General features: G+C 39.5%; 1 protein-coding gene across 2 annotated transcripts in view; it reads left to right on the top strand.

Moving 5' to 3' along the window:
• Positions 1–20,078, top strand: part of CACNA1D (calcium voltage-gated channel subunit alpha1 D) — a 412,523-nt gene that overhangs the window by 307,278 nt on the left and 85,167 nt on the right. For both annotated transcript variants that reach the window (XM_065407208.1, XM_065407209.1), the window contains 4 exons: positions 1,060–1,261; positions 3,871–4,029; positions 7,996–8,106; positions 15,413–15,496. In XM_065407208.1, coding sequence (XP_065263280.1) covers positions 1,060–1,261; positions 3,871–4,029; positions 7,996–8,106; positions 15,413–15,496 — 556 coding nt within the window. The remainder of the gene's footprint in view (positions 1–1,059; positions 1,262–3,870; positions 4,030–7,995; positions 8,107–15,412; positions 15,497–20,078) is intronic.

Raw genomic sequence — 20,078 nt, forward strand, 5'->3', positions numbered from 1 at the left:
TATAAAGTGAGTACTGTACACTTTGTATTCTGTGTTGTAATTGAAATCAATATATTTGAAAATGTAGGAAAACATCCAAAAATATGTAATACATTTCAATTGGTGTTTAACAGTGTGACTAAAACTGTGATTAATCATGATTTAATTTTTTGAGTTAATTGCGTGAGTTAACTGTGATTAATCGGCAGCCCTAAAATAGTCTAGTCTTTATACGGCAGTTCGTATTGCACTTCTTTCTTCCCTGCCTCCATCTTTTGCATTTAGGCATGCAATCAATGGCATGCGGTCCATGGAGTGTCTGTATTTCTTAATCTACCTGCTTCTGAAATAGACCAGGTTTGCCATTTATAAGTCAAGGAAGCAGAAATAATGAGGGAGGGTCTTAACTGTGCAATGTGTTTGGGATATTCCTTAGATTGTGTATCCAGATAATTCTTCCAGGCAGTATTCACTATCTTTCTAGTCTTTTGTGGACAATGGCTACATATTCAAGGACAGGCTTTCCATTCTGGTCTTTGATTTTGTGACATCACTGTGGCAAGCACAATTCAGTGTCTCAGTCAAAGTGGCTGTGCACACATTTGTAATGCACATTAAGTCATTTTGGTCAACATTCAAGCTTCCTTTTGCAGGCTAAATCTACTTCATTTTAAAGCTGGGGGTGCAAATTGAATATCAGTGTGAGGCTGCCCAAAAATTTGATCTTCAGAGCACCAAGTGACTCCTGACTAGAGCATTTGTTTTTGGGTTTTTTGGGTTGTTGTTCCTGTTAAAATTAGAGGAATCTTATAATATTTAGGTTCTGATCTTGCAGCCAAATGTCTCTTTAGTTACACTTCAACTAATCTTCTGAGATCTTTAGTCCTGCCCCTTTAAATAGTGAAACCATTGTTAGCACATAAAGGTTTTGGCCTTCGGGAGAAACTTTTGCTAGTAAACTTCAAATAAAGTAGAATAAATTTCTAGTTACTATCCACTGACTCTAAGTGAAAATATAATCTACAGGTTTTTTCATTTTAACAACAGTTAAAACATAATTTTTTCTTTTTTCTTTTTCAGGCTGCTATACAAAGCCATAGACTCAAATGCAGAGAATATAGGCCCTGTATACAACTACAGAGTGGAGATTTCCATCTTCTTCATCATCTACATCATCATCATTGCCTTCTTTATGATGAACATATTTGTTGGTTTTGTCATTGTTACATTCCAAGAACAGGGAGAACAAGAGTATAAGAACTGTGAGCTGGACAAAAATCAGGTTAAACTAAAAAATGCTTTTTTTTCATTTCTAAAATTATTCCTTTTGTATTCATACATTGCACAAAACCAGCATCCATTCTGCTATGGTTTCAGAAGAGGGCACTAGACACCTGCCTTACTTACACTGTACAAATAAAGGCTTTTTAGTAAAAACTGGTTCTAAAAGTTGGAGTAAAAGGTCATCAGATTATTCTCTTTCTTGGGCTTAACTGTTTGACTAGAGAATGCTGTACTAGAGTAATTTTTGTACAGTAGTAGTGGTCTTTGAAGTACTAATGTTCCATTGTAACATCTATTTTAACAAGAACATACCTGGTACAGTGGGTAGCATTACTGATGTATTATGCTCTATGTATTAGGTATATTAAGCACTCCTCAAACAGTTAAAAATCTGGTCAGTTTTAAGGCCTGATCTGCAATAAGGCTATGATTACACTTGCCAATGTAGAGGCTGGGAGTTAAGCCAGCCCTCAGAGACAGCAGCAGGGAAAGCGCTGGCGTGTGTTTACACTGTCAGCTGCAAGCGCAGTGGTGTGGCCACATTAGCAGCAGGGCTGCCCAGAGGATTCAGGGGGCCTGGGGCAAAGCAATTTTGGGGGCCCCTTCCATAAAAAAAAGTTGCAATACCATAGAATACTATATTGTCGTGGGAGCCCCTGTGGGGCCCGGGGCCTGGGGCAAATTGCCCCACTTGCCCCCTCCCCCCCCACACTGGGCGGCCCTGATTAGCAGCTCTTGCAACACCACAGAGAGCAGTGCATTGTGGTAGCTATCCCAGTGTGCAAGTGGCTGCAGCGTGCTTTTCAAATGTGGGGGTGGAGTGTGACAGGGAGTGTGTTGTGTGTATGTGGGCAGGGCCGGCTCCAGGCACCAGCCTGGCAATCAGGTGCTTGGGGCGGCCGCTCCGGAGAGGGGCGGCACGTCCAGGTATTCGGCGGCAATTCGGCGGACGGTCCCGCACTCCGCCTCGGAGCGAAGGACCTCCTGCTGAATTGCCGCTGCAGATCGCGATCGTGGGCGTGGGGTTTTTTTTTTTTTTTGGCTGCTTGGGGCGGCCAAAACCTGGAGCCGGCCCTGTATGTGGGGGGAGAGACAGTGTGTTTTGGGGGGCAAAGAGTGTGTCAGCATGCTGTCTTGTAAGTTCAGACAGCGGCAGGGGGAAACCCTGACATCAGCCCCCACCCCACTCCACGTCTCTCTCTCTCTCTCTCTCTCTCTCTCTCTCTCTCACACACACACACACACACACACACACACACACACACAGCTACTTCGGCAGCAGCAGCATTCCACAGTAATGGTTTGCTTTATGGCCCGGAGCAGATAAGCATGCCACCAGGGCCGGCTCCAGGCACCAGCTTAACAAGCACGTGCTTGGGGCGGCCAAGGGAGAGGGGCGGCACCTGCGGCAATTCGGGGGCGGCAGGTCCCTCACTCCCTCTAGGATCAAAGGACCTGCCGCTGAACTGCCACCGCCGATCGGGGCTTTTTTTTTTTTTTTTCCAATTGCCGCCGCCGATCGCGATCGCGGCTTTTTTTTTTGTTTTTTGTTTGGGGCGGCAGAAATGCTGGAGCCGGCCCTGCATGCCACTGTGAGAAACGGAGCTTTGAAAGGGGATATCCGCATACCTGCAGCCGAGTTCAAAACAATGACCAGAGTGGCCACTTGACTTCAAGGGATTATGGGATGTTTCCGGAGGCCAATCACAGCACAGTAATGCAACACGTCGTCCACACTGACACCCCGGCGCTCCAGCCGGGGCGCAGCAAGCTCTATGCTTCTCATGGAGGTGGATTACCAAGAGCGCTCCAGCTGCAGAGTCCAAGGTGGTCTAAGTGCCTTGCCAGTGTGGACACCTCAGGAGTTAGGGCGCCCAGGGCTGATTTAATGTGCTCTAACTTGCAAGTGTAGCCAAGCCCTTAGATTTCAGACCCCATTGTAGCAACACTCAGGACCAGCTCTAGGCACCAGCAAACCAAGCACGTGCTTGGTTTGGCACAATTTCAGGGGCGGTTTACACTTGTGCACCATGAATTTACTAGTGCAACTTTACCCAGGTTTCAAAACTGCACTGTTGCTAATTACACTGTGGGTTTGACATTGGTGCAGCTGCATGGGTGGCTGAAAACCCAGTGTAGACAAGGCCTAGATTATAACCAGAATAATCATATTTATTATTATTAATTAAGATTAAATAGGAAAATTTCATTAGTATTAATTAATGTTTGTTTAGCACTCTGAAGATGCAAATCACTAAATAAATGCTGAATATTTTAGGATTTTCCGTAGGATTATTTTATGTTTTTTCTTATACAACTGAGCAAAGTGGTGTATATTACTAACCCCAAATTTAAAGAAGCAACAGGGCCTGCTAAACTGCCAGATTAATGTGCTTACTAGTAAACATTCCATAAAAAAAATATACACTGCCTGTTCCTTAGGCTTCTATGTATTTTATAACTGTTTGCACTCACGGTAAGTCATATTCAGTTGCTAAATACAATGCATGTATTTATAACAGAAGTAATCATACATGAAGTGCAAGATTTTCATAACTTCTCATTTTGAAGCCTAAACTGAAACTTTTGGTGTTTCTGCTTTTATAGCGTCAGTGTGTGGAATATGCCTTGAAGGCACGCCCTCTGCGTAGATACATTCCAAAAAATCCTTACCAATACAAGTTCTGGTATATGGTGAACTCCACTGGATTTGAGTACATCATGTTTGTCCTCATCATGCTGAACACGCTTTGCTTGGCCATGCAGGTAGGAACAAAACAAGCTGCCAATTTACTGTATAAAGCCTTTGATGATATGATGGTGCTTAATAGGACTTAAAAGGACACTGTCAACCTGTCATTTTTTTTATAAAGTGACACATTTTTAAAAATTCCATGTCAAGATAAAGCAGCTTTCTGTAGTGTGTCCTGCTGCCTTGCTGATGTTCATAAAGGTCTTTCCAGTAAGAGATAGTGATGGGCCTGAGAGAAACAATATATTCTAGCTTTCCTTCCCCCTTCCTCCTCCCTCAGGTTCACTCCTGCCAGCCTCTTCAGGAGCACTGAGGTAACTGGCCTCCCAAGTAATAAGAGTTCTGGAGAGTAGAGATCCCCACCCTGGTGCCCCTTCGCACACATCAGCCCCAGGCAGGGATCTAGAGAGGGAAAAAAGAGTCTCCCTGCCCTTTCCCATGGCACCCTTTACTCCTACACAAAGATAGGTATACATTAGGTGCACAATTGCATCTGTATTTTTGTGTATGCACTTGCACATCTAAATGTTTGAAAATGAGGCCCTATTGCCATCATTTTCAGGGGAGGATAGAGTGAAAATAAGCAGTGAAGCCTTACCAAAAAAAACCCTCTTAAATAACTCTCCCTAACACCATACAATCTTGGACACAGTGATATGTTATTCTGTGTCCCATTTTAGCGAGGGTAAGGATAAGAATATAGCACTGCCCTGAAATTTGCAGGACATATGTTTTGTTTTGTGTTACACTTGTTTGCCACCATTCCACTATTGATACAAATTACTGCCTTCTACCTGTAGGAGAGAAAGGTCTCAAATAACTGGTTAAACAACAGTAGGTAAGAGAGAAGAAGCACAGTAAGCAGTTAAAGCACAGGATTAGTAGGGGAGTCTGGAGGTCTAGTTTCTTTTTTATAAACATCACTGTAGCAAAGTTCATCTTGCTGTACCAAAATTCCTCCTTCTATACAATGGGGGAGAATAATGCATACTTACTTCCCTGGGGAAAAATTACCATGGACCTCAACATTTTTACCACGGACATGTTGCTGACTCCTGTGAGACTTAATTTATTATTCATAAAGCAGAAATAGTAGCAATTCAAAACATTGTTAGGCTGCTGTGGATCACAAACTCATCAGTTAGCGTAGTTTAAGCAATCAGCGCAGCAGCTGAATCCAAAATACCTAAATGCCAGATCCTGTATCCTCTCCCAGGCAAAACAAACATTTAACACAGGGACAGCAGTATTGGACCCCGGGGTCCACATGTTGAGAAGATATGTGGTAGTAGTCATGGTGGTAATATATCTTCCTGTAGGTGCTTTTAATGCCTGAAGTAATCTTGCCATTTAGATGGTGAATATCTGATCTGCACTTGAGAGTGCCCTGCTGAAACTCAAGTCCTCTGTGTGGTAACTTGTGCTCATTTAGGGCTTTAGGTGTGCTAATTTGCACCTCAGCGTAATTTCACTTAGGGTACATTTGTTCATTCCCAAGATTGTCCATGCAGAAGATTATCTAGAAAGAACAAAGAAGCCTGTTTATATGGACACGTTTCCCTCAGCCAGCTAAACACGTTATCATGTTTCTGTTCTTTTGCCTAACACATGCTGGTATTACTTCAGCTCCTCTTAGGCCTGGTCCACACTAACCCCCCACTTCGGACTAAGGTACGCAAATTCAGCTACGTTAATAACGTAGCTGAATTCGAAGTACCTTAGTCCGAACTTACCGCGGGTCCAGACGCTGCAGGCAGGCTCCCCCGTCGATGCCGCGTACTCCTCTCGCTGAGCTGGAGTACCGGCGTCGACGGCAAGCACTTCCGGGATCGATCCGGGATCGATTTATCGCATCTAGACAAGACGCGATAAATCGATCCCAGAAGATCGATCGCTTACATCTGGACCAGGAAGTAAGTATAGACGTACCCTTAGTTACTTGCGTTTGTTCTCTGCTGATTTCATGCATGTGCTATGCCATTCTTTCTGTTTCTTGTGTTGATTTTTTTCTGACAATCTCTCTCCAAATGTTTAAGAAAAATATGGCTTTTGTGGCACAAGCAACATCTTTGGAAATGCAGGCACACTTGACCCATTAATAGATGTATTTGTAACGAGAGCCTAGTGAAGTGTATATATGAAAGCCACTAATCCCCCAGTGCTCTGTGGGGCATGGAGAAGAGCTATAGACTGTGACCACCATTGATTCAGAATGACATAGGGGAAGAGAAGATATCAAGGGTAAAATCTAAATTGGAGGTGTTTTAGAATCTGAAATGTCAGAAGGAGGGTGTGTCTGGGCATCTCATCCATGAACATAATTGAAAAATTGATGTAGTTAGGAAACATTTTTTGCCCTTTCATTTTTACTTTATCTTTCACTTTTCTTCCTGTACCTGGATTCAGCCCATCGCTACTGCTCCTGTGCTTCTGATGCATCATTCAACCCTTAGGCTGTGCCTCCATTATGTAACTATAAATATGAGCTCTTACTGGTAGAATAGATAATATTCTCCCTCTTTTTCATTTTGTCTTTATCTCATCTTCTGTTTTTTCCTGTCTTTCTTACTATTTTCTCTATATACATTGTCTCTTTTTCACCTGTCGCCTCTCTTCTCTGCTTCCAATGCAACAGATTTTCAAAAGAGAAAGAATTGTTAAAATCCAGTTTACATGCCACTGTTTATGTTCTTTGCTTCCTTTTTGGATTTCACTCAGTCAGTGATCTCCATTTATGCTGGCAGTGCCCCGTTAAGATTACAGTCACTATACAGTAATGCCTTATAGTCTGAATAAAATATGTCAGGCCATTCTAAATAGGTGTCTAAAACAGTGGTTCTCAAACTTTTGTACTGGTAACCTCTTTCACACAGCAAGCCTCTGAGTAAGACCCCCCCTTATAAATTTAAAACACTTTTTAAAATATTTAACACCATTATAAATGCTGGCAAAGCGGGGTTTGAGGTGGAGGCTGACAGCTCGCGATCCCCCATGTAATAACCTCGCGACCCCCTGAGGGTCCCAACCCCCAGTTTGAGAACCCCTGGTCTAAAAGGTGTGACACAAAGTTGTGTAATAAATCCTTAAAATTAATCATATACAGCCTGGGAAATTACTGTTGTTTATACAGTTATATAGTATTTACTATATTGATCATTTTAAAGCACAGTTTTCTATCTGAATCCATATTTCTTGTCCTTTGGATCATGGCTTCAGGAGAAGGTTATTCAAATTTATTTTTGCCTTAATTTCAGTTAAGTGATTAATGCACATAATTCAAGAACTACTCTCTCCCACCTCTGTGTGTACGTCAGTTCCTCTTTCTCTGTGGCTTTAGCTGGAACATAGGATTAGTACTTTCTTATATACTATTGTTGACTGTCAGGTCCCTTTTTTAATATTTGGCATCTAAAATTAATTGTATTATTCCAGTTGTTGATATGCTTGGCCTAGGTTATGGCTGGAACAGTCTTTTAAGGTTTGTAAAACATCTATATTTATAATGCCTGTCATATCAACAAGAACATTTCAACCTAAAAACTGCTTGTTATAAACATGTGAACTTAGCTATTTTAAACACCAGGGGCACAAGAACTCTAGTAATAACTAACCACTAAAAAACTCAAAGTAGGAGGCAGTATGGAGCTGTATTGTCCCAAGAGGAGTATTTGGGAGATTATGGCTGAGTCAAACACCATCCCGCAGGACCTGCTCCATATACACAGAGGGGTGAGCAATCTGTTCCATCCAGTACCTGAACCAGAACCAGTCTGAGATGAATCCATTTTTAAACAGGAGTCATTAATTTATTCTTGTATCTGAGGTCCATTCATGCACCGAACAATCTTTTTCAGAGCTAGTAATGGGCCTACAGTTTACTGGGCTTTATTATTGCGAACTGTTGGTTTATGTCAGCCTACTTCCAATTAATATTCTTTAATTCTTTATTTTAAAAAAAGTGTCATATTTTTAATTCACAGCACTACGGACAGTCTAAGCTGTTTAATGATGCAATGGACATTCTGAATATGGTTTTCACAGGCGTGTTCACTGTTGAGATGGTTTTGAAACTCATTGCATTCAAACCCAAGGTAAGTGATTAGACAGGATTTTGGTAGGTTATCACTAGATCAGTTATATAAGTATAACATGAATTTCCCACTAGTTATATATTATTCAAATAAGAGAAGAACCTACATATTTTTCATGGTAAAATATCTGTTAAATTTTCATAGAAATGTTAATCTGATAGTGTGTGTGTGTATATATGCATCTACAGGAAATGAGATGTAGATATCAGTGAAAAAAATATTACTGAGTAATTGATGAGATCTGGAATATTTTTGAAGTCGCGAAAAGGTTGCTATCTAACCCAGACAAATAATTTCCTGTTGCAAGCATATAGGGTGTGATTCTGCAAATATGCACACAAGTACTCCTTTAGTTTTACTGGGGTTACTCAGATGTCAAAGTGTTTGGAGATTGGGTCTGGAGTAGACATTTTAGTTTCCTTGCCTTAAAGGGACACTGTCAAACTAAACATTATGGCCAGATTTTTTAAAAGAGTCATTAAGGTCCTGAACCCATAGGTGCTGAAATTCATGCTGCTGGGAGTGCTGCCCTCCTCCCCCACCCCCCCGACTTGAAGGGTTTCCATCATACACAGGGTTTAGAGTTTGGTTCAATGTCTCTCAGGACCGACACTATACAAATTGTTCCAGCACCCCTGCCTGACCCTCCAAGGAGATGCATGCAGATGTACCCTGAGCCTACATGGAGCATCCTTGACTTTAGTAGGGCTCTGTGTGGAAGCAGAGGTCTACCTTCAGGCATCTCTGTGATAGTCTGGGACCTAATTTTGGATGCTTCAATTTTTTGGATGCCCCACTTGAGACATTTTGGGCCTGGTTTTCAAACATTTTGAAAAATTTCCATTGACTTCATTTGATGTTAGCCTCTGAATATCAGGCCCAGTGCCTCAAGCTGAGCACCCAAAATTTTAGGCATCCAAAATTCTAGTTATCGCTTTTGAAAATGTTGGCCCATAAGTTCTTAAAAATTAATTCCCACTGATTCTAATAACACCTTAAATGATTAAAACGGAAAGAAATGGTAACAATCTAATTTGATTGTCATCATCTATGTTGTTTGTTCACTTCTCACAGTCCACCTGTGATAGTGAATGGGAACCAGAAAAAGAAATTAGACTACATTTTGCTGTCAGTTACAATGAAATCGGTATTTACTCTGATCAGTTTACACCAGCATAAATAAGAGCAGAATTTGGTCCATTGGCTATAAACGGAAAGTGAAACTGGCCAGTCTAGTTTTACTGACCTACCTCAACTGGGTCTGGTATGTTTCATGTTCCATTTCCTGCTGGGGAATGTTTTTCTTATTTTCAGTTCAAGGTAATGAAGCTAAAACCATCCCTAGTCTGATTATGGCTCATTAGGCTCCTGACTTTTTCTTGTGTAACCAAGACCTGGTATTCAGACCCAAAGTGTGAGGTTTTGGATAACTGCTCATCTACACACCCACAGGGCTTTCTCTTGCAAGATTCTACAGGGTTCTGCTTTAAATTTTCCTGTTCAATATGTATATGTATTTATTTATTTTAATTATGTCCCTAGTCTTATTCAAATACTAGCTGCTTCACCACATTAAAATTAATATTATCTGAGGCCACAAGAGAGATAGTGAAGATGTTTAGGCTGCAGTGCCATCATTATGCTGATTCTGTGTCCTGGCTCTGTTCTGTATGCTGATTGGCTACTGAAGTCTCAACTAGTTTTAATAGTCCAAAGTGCCTTATACCATCTGTGCTTAGCATGAAGATGGAGTCTTTCCCATGCTTTTGTGATATCAAGACTGAGATTACTATAAAAGGCTCTACGTAGGACTATCCCTGAAGACAGGTCAGAAGTTTCAACTAGGGCAAAATGCAGTGGCCCTATGGTGGCAGTACATTACATCACATTAGTGCTCGGTAGGGTGACCAGATAGCAAATGTAAAAAATCGGGACGGGGGTGGGAGGTAAAAGGTGCCTATATAAGAAAAAGCCTCCAAAATTGGGACTGTCCCTATAAAATCAGGACATCTGGTCACCCTAGTGCTCTGTAGAGTGCATGAACTACCTGTTCACCTCTGGATGCTATTCAAGTTGTTGATACTGATCTGTGCTGTTTGGGTTCTAACTATGTTAGACTCTGCCTCTCCCCAAATGAAGAGCTCTTGATGGTACATTATCACCATGGGTCTATATGTTTGACTATCCAGGGGCTGGAGGCAGGGGCATCATTTGCTATAGGGTAAGGGATGCAGTTGCTCCCCACCCCCGACCTTTCATAGGGTCTATATACTCCATTATGTCTTCCACTTTTTGCCACCACCCTACTTCTCCAGACTTTATATATGGTCATTAGGAAAGCAAACTTTTCCTTCCCCAGAATGTTTCTGAAATGATCCCCTGGATGGAGGGAAGGTATTTTCTGGAGAGGGTCCTTATTTCCAGAATTCAGTTCCCCCACCGGTCCAGCAGAGCCCAAATTTGTTGACCAGCAGGGCAAGGTGAAAGGACCATGAGTTTAGTCAGAGTTTTGCCTGAGGTTGATTAGTAAGCAAGGATCTTAGGGGACAAAGGAATTAAATATCTTTAAGGTGGCTTTTGTTATCAGTTGGAGATTTTACCTTTGCTTTTTATTGTGAAGTGTCCTTTTTAAAGCTACTTATACAGCAGTATATTATTGGCTGTGTTTTTAATTGCTGTAAATGAGATGACAGGGCTAGGAAATGGGTCAATGCCATTTATAAACCTAAATATAAAAAAGACATTTTTTTAAACTGGTAACATCATCTTTATTAATATTTGGGTCTATAAATGCAAATTTTAAAGCAAACCTACATTTTGGTTTGGGGTTGTTGCTGTGTGGAGGTTGATTTCTGTTATGTTTATGTTGTCACTGGGTTATTTGACTTGATCTGGGGGAATTGACAGAACGATTTGTTTATTTATTTAGCCCCAGATTCTCAAAGTTATTTAGGCAACTAACTCCCATTGAGTTCAGTGAGAGTCAAAGGTCCTTAAATACCTTTGAGGACCCATGCCTTAGTACTTCTTTAAAAGCTCTCAGGGGCATCAGCTAGACACTCCATTACTGTACTATATATAAATCCACATAAATAAAATAAATAAATAAAATGTTGTGCCTAAACTATTTGACAGTGTCCCTTCAGCACTTTGAGTCAAGTACTGTAAAAGATATGGTCACCTGTTCTAAGGCCCATTCAAACCTAATGGCGATTAAAATACACTGATATTCTGGGTACAATATTGTGGCATGTCAAATCAAGATACTGCAGACTGCCTTTCAATTCTGAAATATAGAAAACCTTCAGTGAGTGCCAGATATTAAGGGCTTGATCTGGCAACAAGGAGCTGAGTGCCCTACACTTTCATTGACTGATTTGGGAATTGAGGCTATGTCTACACTGCAATTAGACATCTGCGGCTCATCCGTGCCAGCCGACTTGGGCTCACGGGGCTCAGGCTAAGGGTCTATTTAACTGCAGTGTAGATGTTCAGGCTCAGGCTGTAGCCCAAGCTCTGGGGCCCTCCCCCCTTGCAGGGTCCTAGAGCCTGGACTCCAGCCTGAGCCCAAACATCTACACCACAATTAAACAGCCCCTTAGCTCAAACCTGAGTCAGCTGGCACGGGCCAGCCATGGGCTTTTAACTGGAGTGTAGACGTACCCTGAGGGCGCTCAGTAGCTGGCAGAATTGGGCCCTAAGTTTTCAGTTGTGCATTGTGGCTACCAAAATATTTAGATAATAGATCAAAATGTATTTAATTCTGTAACCTAGGTACTCCCCGGGAGTTGTTTTTACTTTGCAGCATTTGCTGAATAAAAGTTTGCAATGTCAGTTAAAAGGGAAGACTTGATTAAACCAAGTTATTCTTCACAAGTGCCAAACTCAGTTTGTCTAGTGTGCCTAGCACTTTACAAAAGAAAATATTTCTGTGAAATCGAAAGTAATACATCAGTAAATACTGTTTACACAGTTTCATGAAAGCCAACCATTACTTGAATTTGTAATGATTTTCCATGCTGTTTTACATCAGATTTTTGTAAGAAAAAAGGAAAGATGGCTAGTAAGTGAATTGATCCTTAGTGATTGCAGTGGTGAAAACTACTAATTTGTGTGTTAATGTTTATTTGCTGTGACTTGTCCATTTATACATTTCTCCCTTCTCCAAAATCATCTTTATCTTTTAGTTTTTTGTTTGCTTTTGCTTTACATATTACTTTGAACAATATTTGTCTATACTGATGGAAAAGATTTGATACAATAAGCGTGTCTTAAGGTATTTTAGCAATATGGAATCAAAATGTGAATGTGTTACTTATGTGGCTTACATTGTAGCAATGTCTAGTAAAATAATATTTTCTATAGTGAAATTTACCCTTCTACAGAGACCAACACACAGTTTATACACCGCTTATGTCCTACACTTTAGGGAGATGTAGTAGGGACAGATGGCATAGCGCATCAGGATTTTGATTTTGTAGAACATCTGACTGTTGCTTATCTCTAGTTTGTTCTTTTTATATATAATTTTGCATCGTTGTTTTAAAATCAGTGAAGATATTTATTTAAAAAATAAATAGAAGAAATTAGGAAAACAAAAGGATGAAATAATATTGCTAGAGCAGCTTCCCTGGCCATGTCTACACTTACAAGATTACAGCAGTACCGATACAGCTGTGCTGCTGTAAGAGCGCTCGTGTAGCCGCATTATGTCGATGGGAGAGAGCTCTCCTATCCACGTAATAAAACCAGCTTAACGAGCAGCAGTAGCTATGTCAGTGGGACTCCCACTGACATAGCGCTGTGCACAAAAGCACTTATGCCAGCAAAATTAATGTCTCTAAGGGGGGCGTTTTTTCACACCCTTGAGTGACAAAAGTTTTGCCGACAGAAGTGCTAATGTAGACATTACTCAGTATTGTCGAGGTGGTGTCCCGTGATATCTAACAGAAACAACAGGAATGATTTGTTCATGGAAAGGAGAGGGGCAAGAGTGAACATAGGTTTGAGATCTGGATGTGGTTGGTTGGGATGCTAAATACACCAATTATCCTGTGTTGGAATTGATGGCCAACTACAGATAGCTAGTTAATGCAACACAAAGGGACATGAGCGGTGACCAGACTGACGCCCTTCCCCCACTTGCAATATGGAATAGCAGTGATACTTACGTTCTTCCTTGGATGGTTGATAGTTAAAAATAATATTTGTAAAGTGTGGTATAAGTGTAGATCATTGTTAAGCCAGACAATAGCAGAGATGGAAATAGAACTCAGCCTCTTGTGACTCCCAGCCCTGTGCTCCTTGCCCTGCCTAGACCATTGTTCAGAGCTGTCTCCTTCCCGGGGAGCTCGTTCAAAATTCTCAAGAGCGAATTTCCACATCATTTCCATTTTCACATTTCAGAGTGAAAAATTTTCAACCATAGAAGCTTGTCAAAAATATCTAAACTTCAGGAGGTGCCAAATCTTGAGAAACAAATTAGCAAAATTATAAATATAATTATATATATCTCATTTTGCTTAGGTCTGCAATTAAAGAAATACCTCTTATTGTGTTAGGATAGCAACTTAAATCTATTGATTTTTTTAAAAAATTCTTTACAGTAAATGGTGTGCTAATAAGAAAGGTGTATAGACATTAATTTTAGGTTAGCACTCTTGATTGTTTATCTATTTTGGTACATTTATTTTTTTAAAATTGCACTAAAACCAAAAAGCTAATGCTTTTTTAAAAAATGCACTATTACTATGAAAGCAAAGTAGATGTTTTCCTAATATTTTAATTGACCCAGGATTCTAGTCTATTGACATCAGTAGGAGATCCAGATTGCTTTAAGATTTCTCCCAAAGTGTATGTTGTTGTCCACTCTAGATTCATTCGCAGTGATTAGCTGGCAAAACAGTGTTTGTATGAGAAAAATGACCACATATGGTCATCCCATAGGTTTCATTATATTGAAATCTGAGGAAATTGCAGTAGAGCATCTGGATTTCTTCAGTGACCAGATAAGACCCAAATATAATTATAAGAGAAAACCTATACATCTATATTTTCTGTAGAGTCATATTCGACATCTGGATTTGTTATCAGTGTCTTGATTTAATCCCAGTTTAACCAAGAGAAATACCTCAACAACATTTCTGTTAAAATCCTTCTTTGTGCCAGCCAGCCTGGTGTGAGGGACCCATAGGGCAGCGATGAATTGGTCCCTAAGTCATTCCTACTATTTTATGACCATTTGGTGCATCAGTAATATATATAGGCTATATTAATGGGATATATTTAAAGTCAGAAGAGGTCTGAGGAAACAGAATTAAGTGATTTACATAATTTTTTTGCAGTGTAGTAGCTGGAGCTGCATCGTTAAGGATCTGTTCCTGTTCCTATTGAAATCAAAAACAAACTCATTGATTTCAGTAGTGCAGGATCAGGCCCTAAATGCTAACACATTTTGGGTAGAGCTACACAGCAGCTGAGAAGTTTGGTTCTGCTCGAGTTAGTGTGCTAACAGGTATGGGCAGTGGCATGGGAAGTGACTTGGGCTAGCTGTCGAGTACGTACCCAGGAGGTCAGCCAGGATTGTGCTCGGGCATATAGCCTGAGCTGCCACCTATTCCACCACAGCCATATTGCTATTTTTAGCATGGTAGCTCAAAAAGAGCTAGCATGTGTATGTCTATCCAAGCTAGGAATCATACCTCCCAGCTGCTATGTAGACATCTGAGTTACTAAGCCCTAACTCTTTGCACTAAATGATTAATTTACCTATATAGGACCAAATTCTACCCTCTGATCTTCATGCACAAACTCATTTATCTGAATGGGAATTGAGGATGTGTAGTTAAGGGAAGCGTCTGACCCTTGTCACAGACTTTCAGGAAGTCACAACACAAAGGAGGTCCCAACATGGATGGACCTATATCTCCAACATCAAAGTTATTTTGTTAGCACCTGTCAGGATGTGTAAGTAACAATTGTTACAACACTGCTGAGAGTCTAATGAACAGAGTTCGATATAATTCCTATTTGCCACGTTGGTGCTTATAAGATGTGTGTGTGTATGTACGTGTGTATATATACACATGTGTATATATATATTTGCTATATATACTTATATGTGTGTGTATATATATATAGAAATATACTTTTCCTTCAGTAGGCAATATTGTTTGTTTTGTTTTCTCATTAGATCACAGGTTTTGTTTTAAGTAATTTCTGTTTATGCAAAACTAAACAGAAGTATGCAAATATTTGACATTTCATGTGTAATCACAAACATTTGCACCCTGCCTGCTCTGTTCAGGGCTATTTTAGTGATGCCTGGAATGCGTTTGACTCCCTCATCGTTATTGGCAGCATAGTAGACGTCGTTCTCAGTGAAGCCGATGTGAGTATACCTCAGCTTAATTCCCACAGTCCCCACTTCTTTCTCTGTCTCCCCACTATTTCCATCATCTGGACAAGTCACAGATTTTGATCCAACATTTCTAAACTTTGCATTTAGAAACAGGCCAGTCATAGCTCAGTTATGTTGATATGGGAAATAAATAGCCTTTTTCACTTCCGATTATCTCAAACAGAAAGATTGTATGTTGGTACATCAGAGAAGTTTAGAATGTTTTTGTGTTATAACACTGTCCTTTTCTTCTCTTTTTCTGTTTGTGTTTTTCTCTTGCTCTCTTTCTGCTGAATGCTTGTCCTAACAGCACTATTTCACTGATGCATGGAACACTTTTGATGCCTTAATTGTTGTTGGTAGCGTCGTTGATATTGCTATAACAGAAGTTAATGTAAGTAACAACTGTTCATGCACTAAAAAGTAATTGCTGTCATCAATACAGAAAATGTAAACTTTGCCCCATAAATCCATATTTTACATTCTGGAGTAAAAGACTAAAGTATTGATACAGATACAGATATAGCTATAACTATAGATAGATAGATACACATATATATGCACTCACAGACATAAAATATTAAAACAATCAGTATTAATTTTTCTTTCTACATATATACTGAATATATTTTAAATCATTTAATTTTTTTAAATAAGGAAAAAACAGATCTTTGCTAACACCCATTTCAATTTGAAGCCCAGTAATTTTTTGTGAGTAATTTGACCTAATCTGTCAGGCATCTAATAGTGATCTTCAAGGCTCAGTGGTTTAATAAGCCATGTACTTTCAGGTGGGAGTCCTAGGGTTTGAGAATGATCTAGGAATTCATGTCTCCCAGGCTGGTGGAATTAGGGTGCTCTCAGTTGCTGCGAAAGAGCATAGCACTTACTGCTTTTCCTCTTTCCTTCCTCCAGGAAATTGTTCTGGAGTTTCAATGCAGTTTGAAAAGTTTGTGAATTCCATAAACCCATCTTAGATTGACCAAAATTTTGGGCCACAGCCTCTTGACAAACATTCTGGATGAGACTATTTGGGCAAGGGAGAGAGCTCTTCCCAAGGCCATGCAGGGTAGCAGATATAGAAAGTAGATGCTTTCTGTTTAGTTTCTATCACACTTACTGGCATTACACCAAGCAAGATTAAACTATGAGAAGGAATAAATAACAAACTATGGCCCAGCTTCTAGCCAGCTCTTGAGGGGATGTGCAAGGGGAGGGGAGGACATGAGTAGCTTCCCCTACATACACAGCCTGTTTAGGGGCTGGTCAAAGTCATGTTGGGGAGCATAGTATCTCTTCCTTCCTAGTGCCTCAAGGGACATGAAGAAGGGAAGGGAGAAGAGTGATGGGGGTGGGCCTAAATCAGTCAGAGTAGTTATAGTTGAGAGACAATAATATGCAAAGCTTTAAGCTTCTTTGGTTCTAGCCTATTTGGTAAGCACTGTAATACACATTTAATAAAATGTATACATGTGTTGAAACCTGATATGGAAACAAATATGCTGCTTTATCAGGTTATAATATAATTTTTAAAATGTCTAAACCAGCACACAGTAGGTATCTGCTAATTTGTACTAAGAACTTGAAATTCCTATATGGATTAGAAATTTTTGAAAATTAACAAATAAGAGAATAAACATGATCAAAATAATTTTAAGTTAATAAAATTCCGTTCTCTTTTGGTTTTGACAAGTGTAGAATATTTTGAATTATATACAGTATACAAGCTGCTCATTACCCTGGCTACTACTACACAGGGGAGTTTGAGAACAATGGTGATGATGCAGAAGCCAGAAAGAACACAGTTTGACTTTCAGATTTCATGCAGAGTTTGCACAGCTGGTAGTTAAGGGAAAGAAATCTTTTTACTAGTGGACTGAGTAAATTTGAGCTGGATGGTCATATGGGACAGTGAACATGGAACCCCCATTATTCCATTTTTACAGAGACACTTCTTAAGGATAATTGCACTTCATTGGCCAGATTTTCAAAAGCGGCCTCTACATTTGTGTGCCCAAAATTGCCTGTCATGGTTTTTCGAGGCCCAAGTTTTTTGATGCCCCAAACTTGGACTTCCAAGTTCAGCTCAAGTAGTTATTTATTATCCAGCTTGCATACACAAATGTTGTTTTGTATGGGGAAGCATACTTTCTGTATGTCCCATGACTTTTGGGACATACAGAAACGTGGCCACCTAAAATTGCTTTCCCTCAAAGCTACAAAACGTATTCACATACGAAGGGGTAATGAAAATAGTATACGAGATATAATTATGATAGTCTGTGGTTAACACTGTGTTGACAGTGGTTTATCTGACAGCATTATTTGTAAGTATAACTGATTACTGCTAAGTTTTCATCTGTGATAAACTCTATGACTTCGTACTAATTCATGTATTTGGCTTGAAAATTGTCTGGAGATAAAACTGGAGAGCTCTAGTTCAGTGCATGTGCTGTATTTTGTGTTTAGATTTAAAGTGTTAGCACTTTCATTTCTGAGCCTTTCATGCCTTCTCACTATAGAAAAGTCTCATTGTTGATGTCTTCTACTACTGCACAACAGACTCTTTTTTTCATCTCTGTTTTTACTCTGTATCACATTTAGTGTGCTTAATTTGTTTGTGAAAGTGTGGATATGTTGTAGTTGGTTTCTAGGTTTGATTTCCCATTTCCAACATGAAATATTAGTTACTGTAGACTCTCTATAAAAATGCTCGGCTTTTATATGGCTACTGTTTGTGATCTAGTGAGTATTCCTACTTTGTTCGTCTTCATATAACTGATCAAAACTTTTAAAATTAGAATCTTATATTTTCAAAATCCCTTTATTAACATTTTTCAATGGCATCCTCAAACATGTTATGTACAACACTACTTTTTTTTCTAACAGTGATAGAAAATGGATTGATATTGGGATATTTGTAGCACCACAAGGATGTTATTAAGGCATTGTCTTTGAGATTTCAGGTACCATTGTAGCTGCACCTGCACTATTTACACCAGTGTAGTTAAAAACAGTTGTAAGCTACACCAGTGCAAACTGTTTTGCAGCAGTGTAAATCATATCTACATAAAGGTTTGCACTGGTGCAGCTACACTAGTGGATTAAATCTCAGTGTCAGCAAGGTCTTAGAAGTCTCGCCAACACCTAGGGATGTTCAGACCAACAGCTGAACATTTCTATATATTTCCACATAGAAATTGCCTCATTCTGTGAAAATAACTGGGCTACATTCTGATTTTACATTAGTGTAATCCAGAATAACTCCAAGGGTCAATGGAATTACTTCAGATTTACATTAGTGTGAGATCTGTACCTGACTCAACTTGTTCAAGTGAGTGGGTTGGACTTCTCATTTAAGTGTCATTCTGATGGTAGTATGAGATCTAGTAAAATACGTCATCTTTTCAATTTGTTATTTTATAAGATATGATTATTTCAAAGTTTTATAATAATATATATGATGCCTGAAGATTGACTCTTGTGGTCCTGTAACCTCTCTTTCACAGTGTGTCCAGGAGAGGATTTTGCTGTGTAGTCATATCAGATATTGAATGCCCTCGACTCCCATGCAAGTCAGGGTGAGTTCAGGGTGCTTAGAACCTCACAAGAGAGCTTAGCACTCTGCAGGATCAAGGCCATGCCCAGGAACCACGTGTTCTTTGACGCATTTTATGATATAGATAACCTCAGACCAATATATATACACAGTTTGCCGTTGTTGTTTCTTTTAGTTAATCTGTCATTTAATCTCCCTACCGTCTGCCAATATTTCTTTTCTGCCACCTAATTGGTTTTCATGTTCATTTTATTTTTAGAAATTTTTAGAGGCAAGTATATATTAATAAATATGTATATGGTATAGCAATTTAAATAATAAAAGCACTACTAAAGCCATATAATATTTTTTATTTCTTTGTTCACATTTTGTTTTCCGGAGTTTCCAATGACACACAAGATCTTGCTTGGTCATCTAAATTGTTACTTCTAAATAAAAAAATATATTAAAAAATCAGAGAACAGTGACTGTGAGTCATGAAATGTGATTGCTGCAGTCTGGGATTTGAACATATGTAACTTAACCACAAGACAATCAAAGATAAATATTTCTGAAATGTAATTACAGGACACATTTGGAGCTTGTGGTTACAGAAAGGTTATTTTACATTTTGCATTTGTCACTTGAGAAACAGTTTGGATGACCATCAGTGGGTGACTCAGAAGCATGTTCACATTGTGTTGTACACTGGTAGATTGTCTACAAGAGCTTCACATTCACATGCTTTTTACTTTTTCACCATTAACATTTGATTGTTCACGAGCTGCTAAAATGTCAAAAAAATATGGAAGGTTCGCTTTCCTGGTCTCAACTGTATCTCTTTTATTTAGTCCCAAGGGTACAAATCTCATGCTTAAAGTTAAGCACATCTTAAGTGCTTTGCTGAAACAGGGCCTAAGGTGACAGTACCAGTAATCTTGGTTCTCGCTTCCCCAGTAAAACCATTCAAATTTGACTCACCTCTTTTAAAATATTGCAAGTCTTACTTATGTTTATGTATGGTTTTGTAGATTC

Source organism: Emys orbicularis, chromosome 7, assembly GCF_028017835.1.
Source record: "Emys orbicularis isolate rEmyOrb1 chromosome 7, rEmyOrb1.hap1, whole genome shotgun sequence".
NCBI classification, from domain to species: Eukaryota; Metazoa; Chordata; order Testudines; family Emydidae; genus Emys; species Emys orbicularis.